Source organism: Nerophis ophidion, linkage group LG29, assembly GCF_033978795.1.
Source record: "Nerophis ophidion isolate RoL-2023_Sa linkage group LG29, RoL_Noph_v1.0, whole genome shotgun sequence".
In the NCBI taxonomy this organism is placed as follows: Eukaryota; Metazoa; Chordata; class Actinopteri; order Syngnathiformes; family Syngnathidae; genus Nerophis; species Nerophis ophidion.
The window spans coordinates 28,499,925-28,521,355 of record NC_084639.1 but is presented as its reverse complement, the minus strand read 5'-3'; the positions used below and the strand labels follow the sequence as shown (position 1 = coordinate 28,521,355).

At 42.7% G+C, this 21,431-nt stretch overlaps 1 protein-coding gene across 3 annotated transcripts in view; it reads left to right on the top strand.

The window, feature by feature from the left end:
- npm1b (nucleophosmin 1b) overlaps positions 1–21,431 on the top strand; it is a 60,964-nt gene that overhangs the window by 20,488 nt on the left and 19,045 nt on the right. For 2 of the 3 annotated variants that reach the window (XM_061891942.1, XM_061891943.1), the window contains exons 5-8: positions 342–433; positions 4,206–4,255; positions 4,320–4,380; positions 10,432–10,497. In XM_061891942.1, coding sequence (XP_061747926.1) covers positions 342–433; positions 4,206–4,255; positions 4,320–4,380; positions 10,432–10,497 — 269 coding nt within the window. Of the gene's footprint in view, positions 1–341; positions 434–4,205; positions 4,256–4,319; positions 4,381–10,431; positions 10,498–15,243; positions 16,136–21,431 lie in introns of those variants that run through there. The other variant, XM_061891940.1, reaches the window with a different exon arrangement.

Here is a 21,431-nt window from a genome sequence, read left to right as displayed (position 1 = left end):
TCTTTGTGCCTGCACGCTCCCCTGGGACGTCAAGTCCAAATATTTTAGTGTATATAAGTACTTTTTCAGCCATATAGACAAGTGATGATTGTGTGTAGACATATACTATACATCATATTTGTTTCCCATTCTATGCTTGTGGAGGTTCTGTTGTCAGCCATCTTGTACTTTATATGCAGCCAACAATATTTGCCACTGCTGACCTCCCCAAATATAGAACTTCATTAATAGAATTCATGGATATAGTTGTGGCACACTTTTGTTGAGTGTTGAATATTCCAAAACAATCTGCTGCTGAAGCTGAAGTTTCCATAGTGATAAAACTTGTGGTTGCCTTCCAGGTGTGAAAGATTCAGACGATGAAGAAGAAGAACACAACACCTCTCCAGTCAAGCGTCCTGCTGGCCTGATGGCGGGGAAAAAGCTTCCGCTGGTACATATTATTATCATTATTATTATCATTGTTATTATTATCATCATTATTATCACCGTTATTATTATTATCATTATTATTATTATTATTAGGGCAGCACGGTGGAAGAGGGGTTAGTGCGTCTGCCTCACAATACGAAGGTCCTGAGTAGTCCTGAGTTCAATCCCAGGCTTGGGCTCTTTCTGTGTGGAGTTTGCATGTTGTCCCCGTGACTGTGTGGGCATAAGTTGATTGGCAACACTAAATGGTCTCTAGTGTGTGAATGTTGTCTGTTTATCTGTGTTGGCCCTGTGATGAGGTGGCGACTTGTCCAGGGTGTACACCGCCTTCCGCCCGAATGCAGCTGAGATAGGCTCCAGCTCCCCGGCCACCCCGAAAGGGACAAACGGTAGAAAATGGATGCATGGGATTATTATTATCATTATTATTATTATTAATCAATGACGGAGAAAATCAATGCTGCTTTATTGTTGTATTGTTGATGGTCTTTGCTGCCACTACTTGACAATGAAGACAAGATATGAGCGCTGTCTTTATTATTACCTCTGCTAATCGCTGCTGTTGGTTTGTCAGTTAGTTCATTAGTCAGCTCGTTAGTCAGCTAGTTAGTTAGCAAAATATCTCAAAAGGGTATGGAGGGATTTTCATGAACCTTTCAGGAAATGTCAGAATTAAGATAAGGAACAACTGGTTTGGTTTGTAGAGTTGACCTCACAATTATATATAAATGTGTGTGTGTGTGTGTGTGTGTGTGTGTGTGTGTGTGTGTGTGTGCGGCCCCACAAAGATAAGGATTAGATGAATAGTGGATAGATCAAACCAAACAGAGATAGTGGTCTCTCTGTTTCTTTCATTCCAGCGCACATCGCTCCAAACTCTATGGGCAGCTCAGACATGGGATAAGAAACAAGTGACTACATTTTGGATCACATCCAGAGCACGGTCTAGATTCAGGACTTGTGTACTATTGAGGGACCGAGCCCGACAAGGGTCTGCTCTGTCTTTTCTACTTGTTCTTTGAATATATGCATAGCAGTATTGGCCCATATGGTCCTCAATACATACTGTATACTGTATGCAGTACAGTGTGTACATGCCTGCATGTATGTACATTGTTTACATATACATTACTTACATTTGCTCTGCTACTAAATTGTATATTAACTTGCATCAAGGGTGTCTGAAGTAATTGTTTATTCGAAAAATTGCAATGAAAAATGAGCAAAGAGGCGAAATGTAAGAAGAAAATTTGCGTTGTTGACTCTAATAACACAACGTTGCCATGCAGGCTGATTTTATCTTCAAAACTGTCGTTGCTCCAAAAAAATAACGAATCAAAAACAATGTTATGAATTGTTGACTTATTTAAGACTCTAATTACTTCATATCAAATATTACCCTTTTAAATGGGTTTTGAGGGAAAATATTGTTTATTTGTGTGTTTGCTGTATAAAACACTTGAGTTTTCTTTGACAAAAAGGGCATGAAACAAAATCATGAAAAAACAATAAATACTGAATCTAAAGTTGATCTCACTTTAAGAGGAAAATATATTCCCACGCAGGCCAGACTGGTAAATTCCTGGCATAATAACTTCAAAATGTTCTTTTTCTTACTTTGGACAAAATAGAACAAATATATTCTTAAAATGTACATATTACAAATAATGCTATTGGCATAACACTTCCAGTTAGTTGAAAATTCTGAAGAAAAAATGAGTGCAGTTTCAAAAACATCATGAAGACCACTATAAACTTAGACTTTGTCTCAGTGTTTTTACAAAGCCATTCAATTTTAAGCACTTCCTGTTTAGCAATCTCATGCTGGCAGTTTGTTAAAGACATTTTGGAAAAGCAATCGAGTGTTTCCTGAAACTGCCGCATTTGTGACATCCACAACTGCCACAGCACATTCATTCATCATCCTTCAAATATTACACTTATAAAAGAAAATAATCGTCAAAATTACACCATAATCGCTAAATTAAGGGTATACTAATTCAAAACTTAACCAATGTGAACATGCTACATCCAAGCATAAAATAAAACAGAACAACAAATGTAGAAGGACACATTTGTACAATGGAGTTCAGGGTGCACATCGTGCCGTCAAACAATTGCAAACTCTGCATGGAACTAACTACAAAGATGATGGTCATTAAGTCTTTGCATCTTACAGTTTCCTTATTTTATGTGTTGAGAGGATGGTTTACAATGAAAGAAGTATTGTGCGTCGCTACTGTATCAGTCTGTCCCCATCTGCTGCCAGCCACAACAGGAGTCTTAAGTCAGCTGACCTGTCATCTTCAAACACAGTCATGAGTGACGTGGGTTACACTTGAATTGCTATCGTGACATCCAGTGGACACATTTAGGACAGCAGATTCTTTCATTGAAATGTTTATGGTTAGTGACATCAACTTGTGTTCCGCATTAAAGCTGATGGCAGGCCTGATCGAGAGGCTTAAGCATTGAAAGTAAAGCAAAACATTTTTTTCAACACTTTGACAATCCCCAATAATTTTAGTGGGATTTTGTTATTCTAATACTACCATTGTTTAAAAAAAAAGAATGAAAATCAATGGTGTTATAAATTATCAACCTATTTAAGGCTACAATTACTTCACATTAAATATTTCACTTTGAAAATACCATTGCTCTGTTTATGAAATTAAAAACTTTAAAACTGCACGATCTTGTTGACCTCAATACTACTATTGTGACTTACAAAGCTCACAAGCACATGCTGCCTGGGTTTAAACCCAGAGAGAATCCCTATGACCTCAGAGGTTCAGCTTTCTTTCAGAAAGCAAAAATAAGAACGAGCTTAAAAAGTAGATGTGTTTCTGTTAGAGGAGTTCAACTGTGGACCAGCTTGGATGATTCCTTCAAATGTTCCAGTTCCATTCACACATTTAAAAAACACTTAAAGACCAATGTCTTGAAAAAATATATCACTTTTCAGTCAACATTGTAGTTGATACTATGATTAATGTTCATTAAAAACTGAACGTGGGATATAAATGACAATGGAAGTATAATTGTTTGTATATAATTGGTGCAAAGTGTGCAAGGATATTTTGCATGCCTTCATTGTGTAAATAATAGAACTACGTTCATGTTGTGTATAATGTGTATTCATAATAAGTTAATAATAAGCTTACCACCACTAGGTGTGAATGAATGATGGGTTCCAACTTCTCTGTGAGCGCTTTGAGTATCTAACAATAGAAAAGCGCAATATAAATCTAATCCATTATTATTATTATTTCATAATTGTCGGAAGTTCATTTTGTACTTGCCATTGTTTCTAGGGTTAGGTGCAATAAGTGTTCAACTTCAGCCTTTTCATTTTCAATCTCTGAATGTATTTTTGTAATTTGTTTGCTTTGTTGACCATTGACCGAAGAACAATAAACTAAAGTAAAATCTGTTTTGGGGAAATAAAGCATATTTTGTGTTTATGCCACAAAAAGGGATTAAAATTTAAAAACACAACAACTTAAGATCGACAGATGGACCTGATCTAAAAGATATAAACCTTGGATAATTACAAAAATATATTTATTTAAAAGGATATATGTATATGAGCCTCTTGGGTCCCTGGGACTTAACTTGCGGCGAGTTCAGATCTAAACATTTGCGAGGTTTTGGAAATGGATCATGTGGGGTCTTATTGACGGCTGTGAAGGGCTGACAGGGACTCGAGTGGAAAATGAGCCGTGCAGCTGACACGTGATCAATAACCAGCCTGCGATCTCTTTATTTTGCAGAAAAAGCTGAAGATGGACGACGAAGAGGATGATGATGATGATGATGATGAGTATGTCACTCTTTTTGTGATGATTGGATTATTCTAGAATGAATTGTTGACTTTCATTTCTTAGGGATGAGGAGGATGATGACAGTGATGAAAGTGAAGTGGCGCCCCAGAAGAGTGCCAAGAAGGTAAGCCAGCTTTTATGGAAGTTGTAATGTTTTGTCTTCAATGAGGTAGCAGGTCTTGTGTGGTCTACATGTTTCTTGTAAGGAGGACCAAACAGAGGATTCCTAGAGTATTATTGTCACCTGTGCAGGTGCATCTTAGCACACTTTGACGTGAGAGCGGAGGGACTCTGCTTTTCATATTTCTACAGCGGGGTTACATGCTCACCTATGATTGGCAGATGGTCTGAGGAGATGTTTACATGCAGACAACAATCCACTAACCCTGGTGAAGACTTGAGTCTTCTTTATCAGCAGCAGATGTGTGCCGAAGACAAAGCACTTTGTCCGTGCTGATTGTCTAACCCCGGATCTACACTGGATGTGTAACGGCTGCAGAAACTGATTCTTATAAGAAAAAAAAGGGGGGAGGGGTGTTTTCAATCAATTTTTTTAAGAATCTGAAATGGATCCATTATTTGTGCAGCCGCGGGGGGCGCTGGCGCCTATCTCAGCTACAATCGGGCGGAAGGCGGGGTACACCCTGGACAAGTCGCGATGAGGGAATAAGCGGTAGAAAATGGATGGAGAAATGGATTTGTGCAGCCCTATTCATTATATTTGAAGAATCAGGCGATTAAAACAGACGCATAGAAATATTTCAGCTCAGGGGGGTGACAGGAAGCACAGCGTTAGTCCAATGTTGTCCACAAGGTGTCAGGCCATCTTCTTTGTTGTGTTCCCACTGCGTAACGTCAGTCAGCGCCGCGTGACGTCAGTGAGCGCCGCGTGACGTCAGTGAGCGCCGCGTGACGTCAGTGAGCGCCGCGTGACGTCAGTCTGCGCCGCGTGACGTCAGTCAGCGCCGCGTGACGTCAGTCAGCGCCGCGTGACGTCAGTCAGCGCCGCGTGACGTCAGTCAGCGCCGCGTGACGTCAGTCTGCGCCGCGTGACGTCAGTCAGCGCCGCGTGACGTCAGTGAGCGCCGCGTGACGTCAGTGAGCGCCGCGTGACGTCAGTGAGCGCCGCGTGACGTCAGTCTGCGCCGCGTGACGTCAGTCAGCGCCGCGTGACGTCAGTCAGCGCCGCGTGACGTCAGTCAGCGCCGCGTGACGTCAGTCAGCGCCGCGTGACGTCAGTCTGCGCCGCGTGACGTCAGTCAGCGCCGCGTGACGTCAGTCAGCGCCGCGTGACGTCAGTCAGCGCCGCGTGACGTCAGTGAGCGCCGCGTGACGTCAGTCAGCGCCGCGTGACGTCAGTCAGCGCCGCGTGACGTCAGTCTGCGCCGCGTGACGTCAGTCAGCGCCGCGTGACGTCAGTCAGCGCCGCGTGACGTCAGTCAGCGCCGCGTGACGTCAGTGAGCGCCGCGTGACGTCAGTCAGCGCCGCGTGACGTCAGTCAGCGCCGCGTGACGTCAGTCAGCGCCGCGTGACGTCAGTCAGCGCCGCGTGACGTCAGTGAGCGCCGCGTGACGTCAGTCAGCGCCGCGTGACGTCAGTCAGCGCCGCGTGACGTCAGTCAGCGCCGCGTGACGTCAGTGAGCGCCGCGTGACGTCAGTGAGCGCCGCGTGACGTCAGTGAGCGCCGCGTGACGTCAGTCAGCGCCGCGTGACGTCAGTCAGCGCCGCGTGACGTCAGTCAGCGCCGCGTGACGTCAGTCAGCGCCGCGTGACGTCAGTGAGCGCCGCGTGACGTCAGTCAGCGCCGCGTGACGTCAGTCAGCGCCGCGTGACGTCAGTCAGCGCCGCGTGACGTCAGTCAGCGCCGCGTGACGTCAGTGAGCGCCGCGTGACGTCAGTCTGCGCCGCGTGACGTCAGTCAGCGCCGCGTGACGTCAGTCAGCGCCGCGTGACGTCAGTGAGCGCCGCGTGACGTCAGTCAGCGCCGCGTGACGTCAGTCAGCGCCGCGTGACGTCAGTCAGCGCCGCGTGACGTCAGTCAGCGCCGCGTGACGTCAGTCAGTCAGACACTGCAGACTACAGCTATTTGGCAACACATGCTTGGGAGCAGCTGACCGTCCACTGCCTTCTTTTTCTTCTTCTTCTTGGTCCTGTTCACACCTGTTTTCCTGCACTAAAACACAGGCTTGGAGCAGCTTTCTCCTCTGTAATCTAGGAGGATTCTCACTGTCTCACCTGCGAGACGGCACTATTTCATGCTCAGAGAGTGTGTGAACACATGCAGTAGGATTGTTGTTTTGCTATTCTTATGGCCTTCTCAGTGTCACTCTTATTCGCTGGTTAACTTCCTTCTGTCGTTAGGAATGGTAGAACTTCATCTTCCACTGCTCTCAGTCTCATAGGAATAACCCTGTTTCACTTCTTTTTACACTTGTCTGACCATGGAAATATTACTAACAGGTCCATCTTTCATTTTTAAATCAAAAATAGGACAAAAACATTTTTTGTAGACTTGTCTGACCATGGAAGTGTTACTAATAGGTACATATGTAATGTTATAATCAAAACTAGTACAAAAACACTTCTTTGTAGACTTGTCTGACCATGGAAGTGTTACTAGCCGGTGCATATTTAATTTTATAATCAAAAATAGTACAAAAACACTTCTTCTTACACTTGTCTGACCATGGAAATGTTACTAACAGGTCCATCTTTCATTGTTAAATCTAAAATAGCACAAAAACACTTCTTTGTACACTTGTCTGAAAATGGAACTGTTACTAGCCGGTGCATATTTAATTTTATAATCAAAAAATAGTACAAAAACACTTCTTTGTACACTTGTCTGTCCATGGAATCTGAGCATCTTGTGGGTTTATGGCCACAACCTTCTACTATCCAGCTGAGAAGCATGATTTATCATCTACAATTAACTTTCACCAACTCAGAGGCGATGCAGCAGCTCAATATGTCAATATAGCAGCATTTATATTTTTAAAGTGTCTATATTTTTCAAAAAGATTGCTATTTTGAATGTGTCTGGGCCAGGTTTGAATTGTATTATCATTGTGTATTATTTTGTTGGACTGATTCGACTTGTCCAGGGTGTACCCCGCCTTCCGCCCGATTGTAGCTGAGATAGGCGCCAGCGCCCCCCGCGACCCCGAAAGGGAATAAGCGGTAGAAAATGGATGGATGGATGGATTCATTCATTAGTACTACGATACTATACTAGTACCCCTATACCGTACAACCCTAGTACATATACAGTCCTGCTCAAAAGTATACGTACACTTGAGTTTCCAATCATTTCTACAACTCTTATTTGTTTGTGATGAAGTGATTGGAGCACATGAATGGTTTTTGGGAGCAACAAGCTCCCAAAAAACATTCATGAAGTTTGCTTCTTTTATGAATTTATTATGGCTCTACTGTAAATGTGCTGGGTCAAAAGTATACATACAACAATGTTAATATTTGCTTACATGTCCCTTGGCAAGTTTCACTGCAATAAGGCGCTTTTGGTAGCCATCCACAAGCTTCTGCTTACATTTTTCACCACAAAATTGCTGCAGTTAAGCTAAATGTGTTGCTTTTCTGACATGGACTTGTTTCTTCAGCATTGTCCACACCTTTAAGTCAGGTCATTCCAAAAACCTTCATTCTAGCCTGATTTAGCCATTCCTTTACCACTTCTGAGGTGTGTTTGGGGTCATTGTCCTGTTGGAACACCCAACTGCACCAAAGACCCAACCTCCAGGCTGAAGATTTTAGCTTGTCCTGAACAATTTGGAGGTAATCCTCCTTTTTCATTGTCCCATTTAAAGCAGCAGTTCCATTGGCAGCAAAACAGGCCCAGAGCATAATACTACCACCACCATGCTTGACGGTAGGCTTGGTGTTCCTGGGATTAAAGGCCTCACCTTTATTCCTTCAAACATATTGCCGGGTATTGTGGCCAAACAGCTCCTTTTTTCTTTCATCTGACCACAGAACATTCCTCCAGAAGGTCTTATCTTAGTCCATGTGATGTCAGATGAAACAACAATTGAGCACCCCCAAGTGAAAAAGTTTGGACACCCCTGCTGTAAAGCTAATACTTGTTGGCGCTGCAAAAATATCCTTGCTCTTCCCAGCAGGTAGGAATGCGCCTGATTGAAGAGCCTTTCCCGCTCTTGTCTGGTCATGTGCGAAAGCTGTCACTTGGTCTCTGTGGAGGGGAACTACACGTGTAATGGTCTTGTAGTCGTTATGTCAACACGGGCAATTACGCTCCTAAGCCGCTTGGAGGCTCTCTCTGCCATTAGGAGATAATCACACAGCTGAATGCTGGCCTGCGGGGGAACAATGATGGATTTCACACCTAGGCCTTTAGTGATGTCCTACTTAGTCCCACTTGAAGAAATAACCGTCATTTATGTCACAGCTGGGCAAATACTACACAGAAATACTGGCTATTGAATCCCCTCAATAGTGTACAAATGGGGCTATTGATGTGGCCCATTGAAAAATCAATAAACCAGCAGCGGCAGTTCAAATAATTGTAAAAACATATTCAACCTGAAAACATGTAAATATAACAAACATAAACGATACAAACAAACTTTCCCACTAAACTATCACAAAAAGTCAACACACACGGTCACACGTAACGCCACCTGCTTACTGAACTTTGTGGATCCATCCATCCATTTTCCTACCGCTTGTCCCTTGCGGGGGGCTGCTGGAGCCTATCTCAGCTGCAATCGGGCGGAAAGCGGTGTACACCCTGGACAAGTCACCACCTCATCACAGGGCGACTTCTCCAGGGTGGTAAAACGTATCACATCATAAAAAAATGTCCAAGCACAACACATGATTGAAAATTACACTCATTTAAGCATGATGGGAAAAATGCAAAACACTCAACCTATTAGATTGTTGCTGCTGATTGTACTTTCAAGACTTTTAATGACTTAAAAAAACACACAACTACAAACAAATGCAGCATCTTTTTATGCTGTTATTCTAAAATGGAGTCGTGTTTAGAGACTCAACTTCTGTCCCTCCTAAAGAGGCTGCAGTGATCACGACGTCACACTTGCTGGGTGCTGTTGCTCCAGTTGGACTTTCGCTCCTTAAAAGCCGCCACTGCACATTTTGTAGATGGCAGTCTACAGGTATATCTGGACTGTACTATAGTTATGACCACATCACAGACATGCTGACAATGCTGTGTTTTGTTGACATTGGGTTTGAACTCACAATATGCAGAACCCAGTAGAAGTCATCAGCCCGGGGTTGATACGATTGGAAGGGACGGACCGACTGGGACAGGTTAGCTAACTCGGAGGTCGGCCTAACCTCGTCTCAGGAGAATGAGGGTCTGTTGAAATGTCCTTGGTGAAAGTCTGTATCTGCAACCCAATCAACCTTGTCTCTCCTTCCTTGTGGCTTAAAAAAAACAAGTCGCTATTATACTTCTGGTGCGCCACTTCCCGCTCTCACAACTTGTGATTGGATACTCATTTGTGACTCACAAGTGAGTATCCAATCACAGGAGGCGAGAGCAACCTGGCAGGGCTACTGTCGACGACTCGTAATCTGATTGGCTATCTCAACTGTATGTTGGCCTACACTGCACAGGTGGGGTTCAGCCAACGAGCTGAATTCTGATTGGATAAAAGCTGTAAGGTAAAAAAAACTGGAACCTAGTATGACATGAAAATAATATGATGAATACTTTGATATATTTATGCAAAGTCAATTAATAATGAAATAAACTTTTATCGATTTATGACGGCACACCACTGCTGACTCGTTACTAGCAGGAAATTGCACTTCAAATTGTGTGTTGTCCCAAATAATTTTTGTTCATTTTTTAATGTTTTAATTTTTGGGGGTGTTTTTTTAATATTTATTTAATTTTTTTGTTTTTTTAAACAAGTTTTTATTTTATTTCTGCTTCTATTTCTTTTATTTGTGTTTTATCGCTGTATTCTTTTTTTTTCTTCTGTGATATGGATCTCTGTGGGTGTGAAATAAAATGTCTATTATTGTATAATGGCTGAAATAAAATGTCTATTATTGTATAATGGCTGAAATAAAATGTCTATTATTGTATAATGGCTGAAATAAAATGTCTATTATTGTATAATGGCTGCTCAGTAAACATGCGTGTCCTCTCTCTTGCAGGGCCCCACAACAGCCAAGAAGGAGCAGATGAAACAAAATGGCCCTGCAGCAAAAGCGCAGATGAAGGTATTGTCCAGGACAGCATGTTTTAAAAAGCCACATTGATTTCATGGCCAAACAGACTCAGGAATGTGATAAGCACCTTGCAATTAGCTCACCTGATAGTACATTTCTTTGGCGGAATGTTCCGCCAGCCCAAATCTTCAGCTCTGCCTCTCTTTAAGCAAACACACCTGACCTCTAAAATGGTTGCCCGGGGCAAGGTTTAAACCCGTGACCCCCTTGTCGCGACCCCGCCGTCTTGGGTTGCGGGCCGCCTTTGATGCTCCCGCGACAAGGTGCAAATGGGGTGGGCTTCTCTGCACGTTTGATCAAATGGCCGTGACAGGAGGACAGATAAGAGCGTTTCAGCACAGAGACAGTACACTAGGGTCATCAATCATATCCAGTACTATACCACCTCTAAAAAGTACTGGTCCCCCAACGTCGTCACGTGGTGACATTGCTGCTGTTAGGAGCAGAGGAGCATGTATGGCAGCGCACACACACAGAGTACTTACAAGCAGACACAGGGTGGAGACAGAAAAGGGAGAATGGACGCATTTTGCTGTAAAAAGTGAAGATAAAGGTGAAGTTCTAACACTGAAACACCCTCAGGAAGAGCTGCTTTAACACATGCAGCTAACATCCCTCCACAGTGTTTTAGTTACTTCTAAATCACTAATCCTGGCCTCCATAGCAACATATAAAGTGAGGTCCTTACAATCAATCAATGTTTATTTATATAGCCCAAGATCAGGAGTGTCAATAGGGCTGCACAAGCCACAACCACATCCTCGGCTCAGATCCCACATCACGGCAAGGAAAAACTCAATCCAATGGGACAATGAGAAACCTCGGCGACTGGGGCAATGGACGTTGAGTGGATCTAACGTAATAGTGTGAGAGTCCAGTCCATAGTGGATCTAACATAATAGTGCGAGTCCAGTCCATAGTGGATCTGACATAATAGTGTGAGAGTCCAGTCCATAGTGGATCTAACATAATAGTGTGAGAGTCCAGTCCATAATGGATCTAACATAATAGTGTGAGAGTCCAGTCCATAGTGGATCTAACATAATAGTGTGAGAGTCCAGTCCATAATGGATCTAACATAATAGTGTGAGAGTCCAGTCCATAGTGGATCTGACATAATAGTGTGAGAGTCCAGTCCATAGTGGATCTAACATAATAGTGTGAGAGTCCAGTCCATAGTGGATCTAACATAATAGTGTGAGAGTCCAGTCCATAGTGGATCTAACATAATAGTGTGAGAGTCCAGTCCATAGTGGATCTAACATAATAGTGTGAGAGTCCAGTCCATAGTGGATCTAACATAATAGTGTGAGAGTCCAGTCCATAGTGGATCTAACATAATAGTATGAGTCCAGTCCATAGTGGATCTAACATAATAGTGAGAGTCCAGTCCATAGTGGATCTAACATAATAGTGTGAGAGTCCAGTCCATAGTGAATCTAACATAATAGTGTGAGAGTCCAGTCCATAGTGGATCTAACATAATAGTGTGAGAGTCCAGTCCATAGTGGATCTAACATAATAGTGTGAGAGTCCAGTCCATAGTGGATCTAACATAATAGTATGAGTCCAGTCCATAGTGGATCTAACATAATAGTGAGAGTCCAGTCCATAGTGGATCTAACATAATAGTGTGAGAGTCCAGTCCATAGTGAATCTAACATAATAGTGTGAGAGTCCAGTCCATAGTGGATCTAACATAATAGTGTGAAAGTCCAGTCCATAGTGGATCTAACATAATAGTATGAGTCCAGTCCATAGTGGATCTAACATAATAGTGAGAGTCCAGTCCATAGTGGATCTAACATAATAGTGTGAGAGTCCAGTCCATAGTGGATCTAACATAATAGTGTGAGAGTCCAGTCCATAGTGGATCTAACATAATAGTGTGAGAGTCCAGTCCATAGTGGATCTAACATAATAGTGTGAGAGTCCAGTCCATAGTGGATCTAACATAATAGTGTGAGAGTCCAGTCCATAGTGGATCTAACATAATAGTGTGAGAGTCCAGTCCATAGTGGATCTAACATAATAGTGAGAGTCCAGTCCATAGTGGATCTAACATAATAGTGTGAGAGTCCAGTCCATAGTGGATCTAACATAATAGTGTGAGAGTCCAGTCCATAGTGGATCTAACATAATAGTGAGAGTCCAGTCCATAGTGGATCTAACATAATAGTGTGAGAGTCCAGTCCATAGTGGATCTAACATAATAGTGTGAGAGTCCAGTCCATAGTGGATCTAACATAATAGTGTGAGAGTCCAGTCCATAGTGGATCTAACATAATAGTGTGAGAGTCCAGTCCATAGTGGATCTAACATAATAGTGAGAGTCCAGTCCATAGTGGATCTAACATAATAGTGTGAGAGTCCAGTCCATAGTGGATCTAACATAATAGTGTGAGAGTCCAGTCCATAGTGGATCTAACATAATAGTATGAGTCCAGTCCATAGTGGATCTAACATAATAGTGAGAGTCCAGTCCATAGTGGATCTAACATAATAGTGTGAGAGTCCAGTCCATAGTGGATCTAACATAATAGTGAGAGTCCAGTCCATAGTGGATCTAACATAATAGTGTGAGAGTCCAGTCCATAGTGGATCTAACATAATAGTGTGAGAGTCCAGTCCATAGTGGATCTAACATAATAGTGAGAGTCCAGTCCATAGTGGATCTAACATAATAGTGTGATAGTCCAGTCCATAGTGGATCTAACATAATAGTGTGAGAGTCCAGTCCATAGTGGATCTAACATAATAGTGTGAGAGTCCAGTCCATAGTGGATCTAACATAATAGTGTGAGAGTCCAGTCCATAGTGGATCTAACATAATAGTGAGAGTCCAGTCCATAGTGGATCTAACATAATAGTGTGAGAGTCCAGTCCATAGTGGATCTAACATAATAGTGTGAGAGTCCAGTCCATAGTGGATCTAACATAATAGTATGAGTCCAGTCCATAGTGGATCTAACATAATAGTGAGAGTCCAGTCCATAGTGGATCTAACATAATAGTGTGAGAGTCCAGTCCATAGTGGATCTAACATAATAGTGAGAGTCCAGTCCATAGTGGATCTAACATAATAGTGTGAGAGTCCAGTCCATAGTGGATCTAACATAATAGTGTGAGAGTCCAGTCCATAGTGGATCTAACATAATAGTGTGAGAGTCCAGTCCATAGTGGATCTAACATAATAGTGTGAGAGTCCAGTCCATAGTGGATCTAACATAATAGTGTGAGAGTCCAGTCCATAGTGGATCTAACATAATAGTGTGAGAGTCCAGTCCATAGTGGATCTAACATAATAGTGTGAGAGTCCAGTCCATAGTGGATCCACCATATTAATAATAATAATGGATTAGACTTATATCGCGCTTTTCTACTGTTGTATACTCAAAGCGCTCACAGAGAAGTGGGAAGCCATCATTCATTCACACAATGGTGGTGGTAAGCTACATCAGTAGCCACAGCTGCCCTGGGGTAGACTGACAGAAGCGTGGCTGCCAGTTTGCACCTACGGCCCCTTCGACCACCACCTATCATTCATTCATTATTCATTCACCGGTGTGAGCAGCACCGGGGGCATGGAGGAAGTGTCCTGCTCAAGGACACAACGGCAGCGATTTGGATGTCAGTAGGTGGGAAGTGAACCTGCAACCCTCAGGTTTCTGGCACAGCCGCTCTACCCACTACGCCATGCCGCCCCATAGGTAGAGTCCAGTCCATAGTGGGTCCATCATAATAGTGAGAGTCCAGTCCATAGTGGGTCCAGCAGGAAACCATCCTAAGTATCATTATCCATGGAGGACGAGGACTAGCTAAACATGCTTCACCAAACACCGTAGGATATTACAATAGCTCACTGCTAACAGCAAGCTAGCACCCCTGAATGGAAACAAATACCATGGGTGGATCTACACCTGACATCCACTGGAATGATACCAAGTACAAGAGCATATCTAGTCGACACTACTATGATTACATGGATATTTGTATCGTCATAAAATCTTTTTTTCTTTTAAAAAAATGCATTTTATCTTGATGCAGTCAGTAAATATGTTTCTGGACACATGAGGACTTTGAATATGAGCAATGTATGATCCTGGAACTACTTGGTATCGCATCCATACCTAAATGTGTGGTATCATCCACAACTAATGTCAAGTATCAAAGAAGAGAAGAAAAAGTGATTATTACATTTTATCAGAAGTGCAGATAGAACATGTTAAAAGAGAAAATAAGTAGATAAAGTAGATTAATATAAATGTGTACAGTTTGTCCCCCATAATGTGTATAAAATAATAAGTGTATAAATGACACAATATGTTACTGCAGACTAATTAGGAGTCTTTCTTTGTTTACTTACTACTAAAAGACAAGTTTGTCAAGTATGTTCAACATTTGATTGAAGGACTAAATGACAATAATAAACATAATAAACATTGTTTGTTTAAACAAAGACAATAATGGCCATTTTTCTGGTCCCCTTTATTTAGAAAAGTGTCAAACACATTTTGGTACCGGTACCAAAATATTGGTATGGGGACAGCCCTAGCCTGTGCAAATTCCTGCTTATCTCAGCTCTAGTGTGTGTGTGTGTGTGTGTGTGTGTGTGTGTGTGTGTGTGTGTGTGTGTGTGTGTGTGTGTGAGAGACGTTAACAAGGTGTTGAGTTGAAGAGCCTGTTTAATTGGTGGCGATGAGCAAGAAAGGGTTTGAGTTAGTGCTTTGTTTCCAGCACCTCCTGACAAGGTCTCCCCAGCCCTCACTTCCTGGACACACCTTCTCCCTATTGCTCTCATTACCCGCCTTTGATGTCTGCTGCAGCTTCCACATGCCCCGAGGAGCGAGGAAGAGGGCGTGGACGTCTGTTTTTCCTGGGCTAAGCGCAGGTGACCGCTCATTAGGCGGCCGCGTCAGATCCGCCGCCAGTGCCGCGCTCCTCGCCGCCCTTTGTCTCGGGTTGATGAGTTTGGAGAAGCGGAGTCGTTAAGCACTTAGCATGAGTCATTGTTTAGAGGCAGCTGATTGACACGTGTTCAACAGGTGTCTGTCTGGACAGCATTAAGGCTTTTTATGGGCTATGACTCCTCACCTTGGAACCATCTTCAAAAAGACACGGCCCTTTGGTGACATACATGTCCAGAAACATGACATCATTAGGAACTAAAAGAACGCTTTTGGCGAGATAACTTCACACGAGATGGCAGCGTGGCGTGCGAGTGGACCGCCACGCTTTTTCTTCAAAAGGGATTATTGTGACTAGATTTACTTCCTTCACTTTATCTATTCATTTTTATTGAAACTTTGTTTCAAATTACACCAGACTTTTGGACATTTTTTTCTTCACTTTAGTGAGGGTTGTTGGAACATTTCAAATCAAAGAATACAGGGGCCATTGTGATATGTTCCAGTTTTAAAAGCATTATAATATAAACATTGTTTTTATTTTTATAGCTCCCCCTCAAGTTTATTCCCAGGGACCTGAAAGGTTCTGTCATAAGAAATGTAAAAACAAGTCCTGTGTATTTTTAAAATTTTTTTGTATTGAACGCTTAAATCTCTCGATCAACTTCAGGTCTATCTGTCGTTATAAAGTTATATTCTTATTTCTTTTTTTTGTGAAAAGCCTGTTTTTTATTGCAAAAACACAAAATACGCAACAATTTTCCCCAAACTATTTTCAAAGTAAAATATTTGATGTGAAGTATTTGGAGCCATAATAAATAGATCAATAATACATACCAACATTGATTTTTAATGTATTATTTTGTTTTATCAATGACAGTAAAATAAAATAATCCCACTAAAATGATTGGGCATCCAATAGGTCCACCCCCACTCTTAAAAATAAACCATACTTTTTTAATCTTTTTTAAATTTCTAACACTCATGTCTCTAAATCCACTTCAGATCTGTCGATTATAACTTTTTATTATTTTTTTAATGTTTGTATTATGCCCTTTTTTCAATGAAAACTTAGTTTCTAAATGGCAAATATACAATATTTTCAAGTGGATTATTGAAGTAATGTGAGCCTTGAAGAAGTCAGTCATTCATAAGATTTTAAGTCATTATTATTTTTTGAGCAATTACAGGTTTAAAAAGAATAAAAATAAAACATTCTTGGGATCTTAAAGGGAAAAGTGTTCATACGTTTTTCTTTCTTCAATACTTTCAACACTTAAATCTCAAGACAACATTTGTTGTATTATTTTTCATGTTTTTGTTTAGTTTGTTTTTACAGCCTATTTTTCAAAGAAAATGTAGACTTTTTTATATGGCAAAAACACAAAATTTGCAATATTTTCTCCAAAAATTGTTTCTAAAATGAAATATTTGATGTTAAGTAATGTGAGCCTAGAATATGTCAATCATTCATTACAAAATTGATTTTGATTCATTATTATTTTTTGAGCGTGACTGTTTAAAGTAAAAAAAAACGCCTGCAAGGCAGCTCTGTCTTATTAGAGTCAACTTTTTCTTGTTGCATTTGACCGGTTTGCTCTTTTATTCCACGTTTGGTTTTTTTAGTAGTATTTGTAGACCGTGCCACGGGCCCTTAAAATATTAGCTGCGGACCGCAAATGGCCCCCGGGCCGCAGTTTGAACACCCCTGGTTGAATGTACTTTTAGGCTTGTAAGTAGAAGAATAATTTCTTCTCATCTAAACTTGCTGAGACATTAAAAGTATTTGTCACATTGTTGTGGTCGGATGACAAAAATTAGCTTTGAAATGTCACCCAATGATGGTGAGTACATAAGTATGTAAATCATCAAGTGCAGATTACAACAATAATGCCCACAATCTACACTTGTGTTTAAACTAGTGCTGTCAAACAATTGTTGTTTTAAATCAAACTAATCACAACTTTGAATTTGTATGAATCACAGAAGTGTTGCTGAACTTCAGTTGTCTAGAAAATACATTGTTGTGGATGTAAGAGCAGCAAACTTGTGCTTTGATAGGAGAATTGATCTCAAATGACCTTTCAATACAGTTCTTGGTGTTGTTAGTTTCCACTTTTCAACATTCTGTCATTGTGTGAATGCCCCAAAGCATTCACACCTACAGTATAGTTTTCTACACCAGAATTCATCTATTTATTCTTCTTCTTGTTCTTCTCCAGATTTTGGCGCTCTCTACCTTCCACATTTTTCATCCCATTCAAAGCGTTGCAACTTCAAACTGTTGAACCTATTCGGGAATCGCGGCTTTGCCTTGACAAATTCCCAGATTTCCCAGAATTCCAGGTTTTCTGGGACATTTTTCCCATTCAAAATGTATTGGCCATTTTTCAAACTTTCACCATTTCCATATTTTTCAACCGATTCAAAGTATAGCTCGGTTGGTAGAGTGGCCGTGCCAGCAACTTGAGGGTTGCAGGTTCGAGTCCCGCTTCCGCCATCCTAGTCACTGCCGTTGTGTCCTTGGGCAAGACACTTTACCCACCTGCTCCCAGTGCCACCCACACTGCTTTAAATGGAACTTAGATATTGGCTTTCACTATGTAAAGCGCTTTGAGTCACTAGAGAAAAGCGCTATATAAATATAATTCACTTCACTTCACTTCATTCCACCTTCAACACATTCCACCATCCTGGACATTCAAACTACCATTTTCCTTTTTTCAAACCCCTTTTTTCTGGCGACTACTCCTTTCACATTTTTCAACCCACTATAAAAGAATGGGACTTTTTTCAAAGTTGCACAACTCCCACAATTTTTATATGATTCAAAGTTCCCTCTACTCAGTTACTTGGTCTAGATCCTCCTGAAGCGTTCTCAGGCAAGCTGGCAGACATAGTCTCTTCAAGCAGGTCTCCCCTGTGGCCTCCTACCGGTTGGACGTACCCTAAACACCTCCCCGGGGAGCATCTTATCCCGAACCACCTCGTCCGGCTTTTCTCCCAGCTCCTCCCGAATGACAGATCTTTTCACCCGATCTCTACCCTAACACCCACGGTGGCCTGTGTGCACCTGTGACCTAGTCTTTTCAGTCACCACCAGAATCTCCTGTCCCCAGGTGAGGACAGGAACGTAGATTGACTGCTAGGTTTAGGCTTCTTCTTTTCTACAAAAGACCGAAGCAGGGTCTGCATTGACATTAATCTCCCAATTCAGTCTTCCCTCACCTGTAAACAACATCCCAAAGTTCTTGAAATGGGGCAAGGTCTCGTCCCCAGATGGCACTCCATCCTTTTCGGGGCTAGAACTATGGACCTGGAGAAACACATTTTCATCCATCCATCCATCCATCCATCCATTTCCTACCGCTTATTCCCTTTCGGGGTCGCGGGGGGCGCTGGCGCCAATCTCAGCTACAATCGGGCGGAAGGCGGGGTACACCCTGGACAAGTCGCCACCTCATCACAGGGCCAACACAGATAGACAGACAACATTCACACACTAGGGACCATTTAGTGTTGCCAATCAACCTATCCCCAGGTGCATGTCTTTGGAGGTGGGAGGGGCCTATCCCCAGGTGCATGTCTTTGGAGGTGGGAGGGGCCTATCCCCAGGTGCATGTCTTTGGAGGTGGGAGGGGCCTATCCCCAGGTGCATGTCTTTGGAAGTGGGAGGAAGCCGGAGTACCCGGAGGGAACCCACGCATTCACGGGGAGAACATGCAAACTCCACACAGAAAGATCCCGAGCCTGGATTTGAACCCAGGACTGCAGGACCTTCGTATTGTGAGGCAGACGCACTAACCCCTCTGCCACCGTGAAGCCACACATTTTCATAAATTTGTATATTGTTATTTTGTTGGGGGACAAAAAACCCAGTCACGTTGCTTTGGACCGGACACAGCCTTGATCTTGTCTTTTCACCACCTAAAGGTGAGGACAGGAACGTAGATTGACCGCTAAGTTTAGGCTTCTTCTTTTCTACAAAGGACTGAAGCAGGGTCCGCATTGACTCTGATCTCACAATTCACTCTTCCCTCACCCGTAAACTACATCCCAAGGTTCTTGAACTTCTCCATTAGTGGCAAGGTCCTGTCCCCAGACGGCATTCTATCTTTTTCCGGGCTAGATTTATGGACTCTACCTTTTTCATTCATTTTTTTAATTGCTATTTTAGTGTGGGTACAAAACCCAGCCATGTTGCTTTGGACCGGACACACCCTCGACCTTGTTCTGGACTGCACTTGCAGGATTGTGCGGGGTGAAGGATTGTTGTGGTGTGTGTGAAGCTGCACACAGGAGAAGCTGGCTTGACTTCTGAACTGGCAGGGCCCCTGGGCAAACTTGACGAGCAAAGCTGTTGCAAAACACGTGTTTGCTTTGGATTGAAGAGGACAGATTGCGTCAAACGTGATGAAGTTCCATGTCTTGTGGCATCTGTAATCAGTGTTTATCAGCTGCTCCAGGTCTGCAGCTGGCTGGAGTAAATAATACTTGCAGTGGGTTTCTTTGGCCGGCAGCCAGCAGGATATGTGCTGCAGGTCTGTGTGCTTTTAGAGGACCTTTTCCTAGGAGAGAGCAAATTCTGCATACTTTTCTTCACGCTGTGCTATCAACTGCACTGAGAAGGAAATCTCTCGTTGGCTCTCAGCCCTCTGAGAGAAAAATGTCTCCTGTGGACAATCGGGGAGATGTTTTCACTCCTGAGGGCATTATGTCCACAACTCAAAAGAGGTCATATTATGCACAACCACTTTTCTTTCCAGTATTGGGGAATTCAAACCATGGAGGCTTCAACGCCATAAAGCTTGAACTGGAATTTGACGTGCACACGTCCTGTCTTACCCTCAGTCCATCCCGTAGCGTGGGAAAAGATATACATGGCATCTGGAAAGTATTCACAGCGCTTCACTTTTCTAGTTTGGCCCATTCGTCTTTGCAGCACCTCTCTGTACATTGCTGCATTCATATTTCCTTCTATCCTGACCAGTCTCCCAGTTCCTTTGCTAAGAACCATCCCCGCTGCATGATGCTGCCACCACCATGCTTCATTGTAGGGATGGTGTTGGCCTGGTGATGAGCGGCACCTGATTTTCTCCAAACATATACACCAAAGACTTCAATCTTTGTCTCATCAGACCAGAGAATCTAGTTTCTCGTGGTCTGAGAGTCTTTCAGGTGCATTTGGGCGAACTTTTGACGAAGAAATGGATTCTGTCGGGCCACTCTACCATACAGGCCTGATTGGTGGATTGTCCTTCTTGAAAATTCTGGATGTCTCTGTACATTGCTGCATTCATCTTTTCCTCTATCCTGACCCGTCTCCCAGTTCCTGCCGGTGAAAAGCACCCCCACAGCATGATGCTGCCACCACCATGCTTCACATTAGGGAGGGTATTGGCCTGGTGATGAGTGGCACCTGGTTTCCTCCAAACATTCACGCCAAACACTTCAATCTTTGTCTCATTAAACCAGAGAATTTAGTTTCTCGAACTCACAATTTGTAACGGCCTATTGATGCCGTATAAGCCATTGGTACCGCTCATTGTTGGTTGATTGGAGCGGAAGTGGCAGGCAAACCAGTTCACCGCCAGGACAGCTTAACTCCTTTCCAGGTCAGACGACCTTGTTTCACAAGATGGAGTTTCTCTTTAAATATCCTTCTTGAAAAGGGCCTTGCAAATATATATCTGCCACCTAATCAATGTTTTGCTCTGCTTCGTTGTTGGTTAAAAAAAGTGAATACCGCTGGCCGGGTATGGCTCCGGTGCCACTTTCTGCTTTCGTAAATCACAACTTGTGGTTGAATACTCGGGAGTGACAAGTGAGTATCCGATCACAGTCACGTTCAAAGTAAGGCTACTGTCAACAACTGGTGATTTGATTGGCCATCGCCACTGTTTGTTAACTAAATGTCCTCCGTTTGTTAAACTGCTCAGCTGCCGCTGATGTTGGTTCAGAAAGCCTTCAGCAGAATTCATCCAGCGCTGGCAGCTAGCTAGCTGAATTTTGATTGGA